Source organism: Barbus barbus (genome assembly GCF_936440315.1).
Source record: "Barbus barbus genome assembly, chromosome: 46".
In the NCBI taxonomy this organism is placed as follows: domain Eukaryota; kingdom Metazoa; phylum Chordata; class Actinopteri; order Cypriniformes; family Cyprinidae; genus Barbus; species Barbus barbus.
Genome location: NC_136724.1, coordinates 14,871,912 through 14,881,125, shown reverse-complemented (window position 1 = coordinate 14,881,125; position 9,214 = coordinate 14,871,912). Strand labels below are relative to the sequence as shown.

The 9,214-nt window shown below is 37.6% G+C and overlaps 1 protein-coding gene across 1 annotated transcript; it reads right to left on the bottom strand.

Annotated features, from left to right (window-relative positions):
- Positions 1-655: 655 nt before the first annotated feature.
- On the bottom strand, positions 656-8,976 carry LOC306864954 (ankyrin repeat domain-containing protein 33B-like; the record flags this gene model as incomplete). The annotated part of the gene is made up of 4 exons (XM_079409270.1): positions 656-1,521; positions 2,620-2,760; positions 2,980-3,109; positions 8,563-8,976. 4 exons carry the CDS (start codon positions 8,974-8,976, stop codon positions 656-658), a joined length of 1,551 nt encoding a protein of 516 aa, XP_079265396.1.
- Positions 8,977-9,214: the final 238 nt, after the last annotated feature.

The following is a 9,214-nucleotide window of genomic DNA, read 5'->3' as shown; positions in this document are numbered from 1 at the left end:
CCATCACAGGCAGCTTTGTATGTAGGGCCCTTGATGCATAAAATCCAATCATTTAGTGAGCAAGACGCATCTTACCCCACTCTCCCCATATAGTTGCAAATACCATTTGGTAAAAGACAATACATGTTTTTTTAACATGTAAAATACATGTACAGAAAAAAAATCAAATAAGATCCATCTCTCTTTTTCCGTCTTTCATTACTTGCTGGTGATTGTCTAGCATTTGTCTCTGAAATGTGCGCAAATACAGGCAGATCTGCTGCCGAAATCCCATCAACATCTACATTTAGAAAAATATTTAAAAAATGAGGTATTGATAAAGTATGTTCGTTAAATACATTCACAATGCTACTGTTAAATCTCAAACAATGCTAGCATTTTAAGAATGTAAACACAAAATAGCATCTGGTTTTAGTAGTGTACCCACATTAGCTGATCTGGTTAGCCATTTTCCTGAAGCTCAAAACACATGAAAAGGGTTTAAAGGAGATGCTCACTTTAAATCCTTCACTTTACCCCATTTTAAAGAAGATAAAGGAGTTTAGAAGCATTTAACATTATAAAAAGAAATAACAATAAATAGTAAAATAAATCTGAATCCAACATCAAAATTGCATTTCAAGTATTAAATGGTGAGCATTATGTTTGCCCACACTTATTTCCTTTTGCCCGTAGTGAGTTGACTCTTCGTAGTGAGTTGACTCTTCGTTATGGCCTCCAGTCTTTTCCTTTCCGCCTCCTCTGCTTTCTTTCGCTCCTCTTTCAGTTCTTTATACCTCCACTTTGGGATCTGGAGGAACTGGTCGTCTATACAGCTGCTTTTCCGCCGCACTTTCTCCGGCATGTAGGTTGGCATAGGTGCCTTGGTAATCCTCAGCTTGGGCACCACCATACCCGGCCTAACGCTGCTCCTCCTCAGCAGGTGCAAGGGGAGCAGACTGGCCCTGCGGATGGCTAGAGAGGAAGAGGAGGAGCCGTCTGTTTGGGCCTGGGGTTGCAGACTCGTACGGCGATCTTTCGATTTGGGCACCAGCAGGACTCGGGAGTTCTGGAAGAGACGTTTGTAGTTATCGAGGCGTTCGGGTCCCAGACCTTTCAGCTGCTCGATGCGTTGTTTTTTTAATATCTCCTGAACAGAGTACCGGCGTTTTCCCACACAGGGCGGGCTGCTGGGACACACCGTTCGACATGCCGTTGCAATGAACGGGCTCCCCAGCGATGTTGTCATGCGCACCATGTGATCCAGAACCCCGTCTTCGGAAGCCTCGGTGACGTTACTGATGTCAAAGAAGTCACGTAGTGTCTCTGATATTTTCTGAATGCAGCCTTTGGGCGCCTGAGCTTTGGCCACCAGCGCAGGCAGAAGGGGCCACTCAGACTGATAAGTGTCGCAGAACTGATCCGCACAGGGCTGCTGCATCAGCCGCGTCATGGCAAACACTGTGTCATAGCGGCTTGTGAAGATGGCCCACTCTCGCGCTGTGAACTTCCTCCCATTGTCCCTGGCATTTATGTCAGCTCCTGATCAAGAAAGCAAATGTGATTATGTAATTGAAGTTAGAATTACAGTAATAAATCTGACTTGTAAAAAGCATAATATAACACTGCTCTGACTTATCACCTGACCACTGTAGCATCATGCAGAAACATTCAAAATAGTGGTAAGCTTAGCAGTAAAATGTAGTTAAGCAGTTATTTTGTAATAATTCTGTTGAATAATTCCTATTATTGACTATAATTTAGTTACAACTGAGTTGAGTAACAAAAGAATTAAGTTTTGTAGAATCATTATGTTGCTCTTGCCTTACAACAACAAACACAGCAAAAAATTGGTTCACGACATTCTTGCACGTCTTCTTTAGCCATACGGCATTTAAGTCGTTATTCACAGATTTTCAGGGGATAAATAATTATAATTTTTTTTTTTTATAATATTAGTTGTATGAAAAATGTTATACATACCATGGAGCTTCACATGTTAGAATATAAAATAATTTTAGAAAAAAAGAAAGCATGGCAAGAATATAATATTAATAATAATAATGAAACATAACCGTAAAAAGCATCCAAATTAATGATCATAATTTTGTTAAAATAACTATTTGGGTGACCCATTTTATATATAAAATGTATATTTATAGGCCAGAATAAAAAAAATTAAAATATTATGATATTAAAAAGTTTTATTATTCGAATGGCACACATTATACATAAACTACAGCTTCAAAGGTCAGAATTTAAATAATTTTAGAAAACAAAGTATAGCAAAAAATTTAAGAATAAAATATGAAAAAATGAAACAGCCAAGATAAAAGCAAAAAAAAAAGACAATGAAAAAAATTCTGTTCCTCACACATTTGTGTGACTATTGTGTGACTTCCGTTGTATGGCAAGAGCTGCATTTTTTTCCACAGAAAAAAATAACAGTATGAATAAACGGTGAATAATGACAACTTTTTTAAGTTTGGGGTTAACCATCCCTTTAAAATCAGCTAGTAAATCTGTGGTATGATTATGTATGCATTGTATCCTTGTCTTGTAGCTAAGCAGCTGCTTTATATTGTAGTGTTTCCTGGCACATCTGTCAGTCTATCGCACAGTGATCTGAGGCTCGAGTACCTGCCAGCATCAGGGCTCTGACACATTCCACTCGACCCTGTATAGCAGCTTTCATCAGAGCGGTGAAACCGTGGCAGTTCCTCTTCTCAATGTCAAGCCCGGGAAAGTAGTTGAGTAGGTAGTTAGTGATTGTGATGTGACCTGCAATTGTTCAGGTGAATTATGGAAATGCAGTCAGCTGTTGAATATGTAACAACATTTCTAGGGCACTCAGCGGTTCATTTCTAGTAGTATTTGGAAGTTTTCACACTCATCCATTTACTTTGAATGTTGAAACACTAGTTACTTAAAATTTACGGTAATCTAAATGTAAATGTGTGCAGGTAGTGATTTGGATTGAGGCTGTCTGATCGCTCTTACCCGCCTGAGCAGCAGTGGTGAGGGCTGTATTGCCTTCATTGTCCTGCCAGTTCACATTCAGGTGAGGACACTGGGAGAGAGTAACCACCACATCCACGTACCCTTGGTAGCATGCCACTATTAGTCCAGTCTGCAAAGTCAACACACACACAAGGCATTACTGTCAAGAAGTTTCCACCCTGGCCAGGAACATTTAGTGGAACTAGCAGTTGGTAAATCTGAGGAAAATAGCTGGGTATTGATACAGATTTCACCATTCAATTTCCATTTGGATTTGGAAGTACATATGTGACCTTATGTGACCATATGTCTTAAGTTGCTGGGGTGTATTTATAGCGATAGCCAAAAATACACTGTATGGGTCAAAATGATAGATTTTTCTTTTATGGCAAAAATCATTAGGATATTATGTAAAGATCATGTTCCATGAAGATATTTTGTACATAGTGTAAACATATTAAAACTTAATTTTTTATTAGTAATATGAATTGCTATGAACTTCATTTGGACAACTTTAAAGGTGATTTTCTCAATATTTAGATTTTTGTGCACCCTCAGATTCCAGATTTTCAAATAGTTGTATCTCGGCCGATATTGTCCGATCCTAACAAACCATACATCAATTGTAGACAGCAAATCGACTCACGATTCATATGTTTTTGATTCGATTCGTGAACGATTTTTGCAAATTCATAATTCGATTCAGTTCACAATTACATTTTTTCGATTTTGCTTAATGATTTGATTCTTTTTAGGTGTGTTCATAGGATTAAACAGTGTTTACCAAGAAAAGTTTTTGGTTTGTACATCAATGAAACGGTATGATGATATCTGCTGAGCTGGGCGTGTGTGAATTATGAATTCTAATCTGGCTTGACGTATGCAGATTCAAACCTGAAAATGTGCAGAACTGCAAGTAGTGTTATTGGCATGATGTGCGGCTGATTTTGGGGGGGTTTCTGTAGGCGTCTGGCATGCCTGTTTCTCTCTTCAGTCACTCTGGCCTGTTTAAGTGTGAACAGTAAGAGTGTGGAACGGAGTGTCAGCAGCGTCTCATCACACTGACACACAGCTGGAGGCTGCGGACTAAAAATAAACCCCAGACAAGCTAATTTTACACGGCTATGACAATAAGAGAGAGATGCTTCCAGTTGCTGCACATCAGATGACGGTGAAAGTGTGTGATTAAGGTGACGTATATAATTTTATTGATGTTTAATATACAGAGACGTTAGTGAGCCATTAGTAGGTCAGTTTCCAACTGCAAGCACTGTGGCCATGTGACGCTGTGAAAACATTATCATATGACCTCTGATTTGTATGTATTTTGTATATTATTGCACTTTTATGATGCTTTTTTGGAGCTTGAATGATGGTCACTATTAACTGTTGTTGTGTCGTAAAAGAAGTGTGAAATGACCTTTTGTGTTCAATGCAAAACAAATCAGCATACAAATGTGAAACAACACGAGGGTGAGTAAATGACATATTTTTTGTTTATGGGTGAACTGTTTTGCAGTTTTGCTTTTCATAAAGTATTTTGTATAAATACAGTTGCACTGTAAACTCATTTATAGGTAGATTTATAATTAAAATTTAATTTATGCTGCAACCCGTTTTTGTTAGTCTGCATCTTTATATAAAATATACTGAGCTTGGTTTAAATACAAATGTAGACGTGTGTTGGGGTAATCTGTGGCCTGGTTGATTCTTAAAATAGAAAGGATTAGCCTTGTGAGCCATTGAATGAAAGAGGAGTTACAGGATTTGTCCTCTAGTTCAGCTTTGACAATGAAGACAAAATACAGCTATGATCCTTCTAAAAAAAAAAAAGAAAGAACAGAACTGCTTGCTTTGCATACCATATTTGTGGCTATGAAATTCAAAGTTTAAATTTAATGCTGTACGATATTATGCACTAATACTAAAAATAAGTAGTATTATGTTTACTTTGAACATCAGATTACTTATTGTGCGTCACTAGAAGTTTTAAGCATTTTTAAGATGAATAGTAATATATGACAGACTGGTAAAACAAGCTGGCCTTAAAGTGTGACAGGAGCAAGCTGGCCTGGATTTGATGATATCGTGTCAGTCTTGGCTGTGAAGTATTGGAGTCCCAGAAAACAGGTCAGTGGGTAACATCCATCCACAGATGTTCCGTCAATGACTTGATATTACATCAACACCAGGCTCAAAGTGATCCTGACGCATTCATCAACTGGAAAGCCCTAAATTAAATGCCTCGAATCTGCCAAAGAGTGGTCAGTTAAGCTGGCTGAATTTACTTCCCCGCTAGGTCCGGTGTTGTAGTTTAACACTATTGAGCTTTACTGAAATCAGCCCAGATTCTTGATACCAACAAATGCAAGAACACGTGTACTGAACTCCTATAGCAATAGTAGCTGCATGGTAAACAGGATGTTAGGGGTCATGAGTATGGATACAAGTAATGGAAAATACAGATGGGCTTGAAAATGCAGATGTTATGCATCCTGTAATGATATGAACAGTTCACTCAAAAGAGGCCTTTGAATCCACAGCACTAAGATATTTGCCTGATGCTTTCTAACGTAAAACTAGTAATATAATGCCATTACGTATTATGATGTTTATACAGCGATTAGCACTTTTCCACAAATTTGATGTTACAACAGTACTGGGATGTTTTACTGTGGTATCCCTCTGCTTCTGTGTTTGCAGCATTCCAATATGTGAGCTGAGAAGAAATTTCTGCATGGTGTAATGCTGTAAATAAGATCATTAGTCAGTTTTTAGTAGTTGCCTTTGTGAATTTGCTTATGACAACAAAAATACAGTAATGTTTTGAGATATTATTACAATTTAAAATAACTGTTTTCTAAAATATATGTATTCCTTTGATGGTAAATATTAATTTTCAGCAATGTCACATGATCCTGAAGAAATTATTCTAATATGCTGATTTGATGCCCAAATAATTATTGGAATTCAGTTAATAATAATGGTTATTATTATTGATGTTGACAACATATTTTTTGCCACATGAACAACAATACATTTTTTGTGATTCTTTGATGAACAGCATTTATTTGAAATTGCAATATTTTGTAGCATTATATAAATGTCCTTACTGTCACTTTTGATCAACTGTATCCTTGCTAATGTATTCATTTCTTTGGAAATGTGTTTAATTTCTAATCTCAAACTCCTGAATGGTGTATCACAGTTTCCACAAAATATTAATGTTTTTAACATTGGTCATAATAAGAAATATTGAGCACCAAATCAGCATATTAGAATGATTTCTGAAGGAGTAATGGCTGCTAAAAATTCGGCTTTGCATCACAGGAATAAATTACATTTTAAATATATTCAAATGGAGGCAGTCATTTAAAATTGTAATAACATGTAAAAATATTTTGCTTATTACTGTATTGTATTATTATTTAGTTTTTTGGTCAAGTCATTCAGCCGAGGTAGAGATGTAATGCTCACTGACTAATGACCTTATTTACAGCATTACACCATACACTGTCTCAAATGAACAGAGCACATGCTGGAACTATTATCCTGCGCCTGTTGCTCTAAACTGTCCTGTAGAAGAGTGATGCGAGATGAGATAAGAGATGAGCCTGTGTGAAAAGAAGCTCTTGAGGTTCCTCAGAGGAATTCCACAGTCTCATCCCACAACAGCTCTGTCTGTTAGGCTACCAGGAATGGATAGCCATGCCATCATATCAGCTTCTCTTTATAGAGTGTATTGATTTTATGTTTTTAAACACATTCTCTTGAATCTAAGCTTTTAAGTTGTAATGTGATACATTCTGAACTGTCGAGGCCTCAAGCTCTGGGAGGTGATGTCATTTGGGGACTCATTTTTGTGAGGAATGACCAGGTTTAGGCTAGAAAGAGAAAAGGCAAGAGGCTTGTTCTTGTGACTGTGCAACTCCATTATTAAATACCTCAAGGGCTGCAAATTATTTGTGCATTACTTGTGCACACTTTGCACAATGTGTTTTGCATTTAGCTTTTATATAATGTAATTATCCCACAACACATGCCTTAGAGGTCACAGCAGACTGCCAGAATCAACCCTGAAACTTCACATGTTGGATGTTCATGTAAAATCGATTGTCTAACTAATTTTGTTAGTGGAACGTTATATCTCTACCACATTCACACCACAATATAAATTTAAAGGCTAGATCACAAGAAGTGTTGGGTTTTGTTAGACATTTGTTGGACTATCACAATTAAGCTAGGTTAGATTGAAGTACTTTGGGTATCTTGCACGTTATAAAAGTGGTTATTCAAGGTTTGGCATGTGGACAGCCTTTGCATTCCTCCATTTTTACCACAAACGCATAATTAATTAAGCTCCCATCATTAACAACTATGAAACAACATCTTGTTCTATATGAAAGTCTTTAATAAAAAAAACTCTATAAACCTATTACAAACTATTTAAATCTGTTCTGTTTTGTATGTGTGTTAATAAAACTCACACAATTCGTAACATTTCCATTTATTTGTAACATTTCTTCTATTTGGCTATTACAGTTGTTTTCTTTTCTCATTTGACTCCAAATGCTTTAACTATTAGCTCACTCATCGGTTCTCAACTCATTACAAGTCGATTTGGACATGTTCAAGCAAGATGGTTCTCAGTTAAAGAGTTCACCTAAAAAATAAAAATTTGCTGTTAATTTATCCAGCCTTAGTGGAACAATAAAGAAGTTTTTTTAGCTGAAATCTGATCCTTGGTGATTTATAAAGTGAAACTCAATGGCTGCCATCACTTTGAGACTCAAAAAAGCATATCATGCAACAGAATTTATACCTGTGACTCCTGGGGATATACTGAGGTCTATCTGACAATACATTGTTTACAGCATTATTACCTGTAATTCATAGCCTCAGTCAAACGGTCCAGAGTGATGTCTAGTTCACGAGCATTTGATTCTTTTGAAGCATTTGATTTTTAGTGAACAATGAATCAGTTCACCAAATCAGACTAAACCATCTGAAACAGTTTGCAGCTTGAGCAGCACAGGTCTCCAATTACTCAATCAAAATTCACTTTTGGACATGACCGGCAGTCGCTCTGAAGATACACTGAAGTTGAACTTGCACAGACCAATTGTTTTGCTTCATAAGAACTCGATATAGCTCCAGTAGCCATGGGCATTAATTTAGTGTTTCCTAATATGCTTTTTTGACTCTCAAAGTGCGGGTAGCCATTGACTTAGGCTACATTTTATAATTCACCAAGGACAATGTTTTTTCTTCAGGTTACTGTTCTACTGAAGATGTCCTCCTGAAGTTGAGTAAATTAACAGCAATTATTTGTTTTTGGGTGAATTAGCCTATCTCTTTTACCTGGATTATTAACATCTGAAAAGATCTTTCTCAGACGGCCTCGCACACCCAGATTCAATTAAATTACATTTGTAAGCAGACCAGTTTTCTTCAATTGTTTAAATGAAAAGATCCGACTCGAGAAAACGATTCGTTACATCCTTGCATGCGATACAGTGTGTACTGTAATGTAAAATGCGGTAAAACTTAATTGCTCATTTAATTTGTGTCTGATGTACTTACTCTATTGTTTTTGTCCGTCTCCTGGACATCCTCCTCAGTGACACCTTGTCTAAGCATGAGCTTCACTATAAGCGCGTTGTTGTTGCAACACGCCTGAAAAAAGGACAGCGGTGTGGGACTTTCCGGGGAAGGGGTTCTCTCCGACTCAGCGAAGTCATCGTCCGGTGGATAAAAGGAGTCATCTGAGGCGATGCTCCTGGTATCCGGCAGGTCTGAGAAGTCATCCAGCTCCTCGAAGTCCTCATCCAGCTCGACCGAGCCGAGGTATTCATCATCATCATCGATATCGGCCGAGCGATCAGGTGATTCCTCCACGATAGTGGGACAGTTCTGGGCGCTTTTAGCATGTTTAAGTGTTTTAACTTTTCCTGGAGATGATCCTCCGCCATCCCTGCTGTCTGTTATCAGAACCATTTAACCCCAATAGGACAGAATCCTCAAGTCATGCGGATCAAACACCTCCTGGTCTCCTTCAGCTGCATTTAGGTACGTTAAAGTCATGGATACCAAACGAGCAAAAATAAGCGTTTAATCTCCAAACTGAGGCTCAAATCTTCTTTTAAGTATCCGCGACTTCATTTCCCCCCACTCATATAGAAAGCAAGTGCAATTGGTGTCCATGTAATAAAACCTTACCGTAGTTTTATCATCT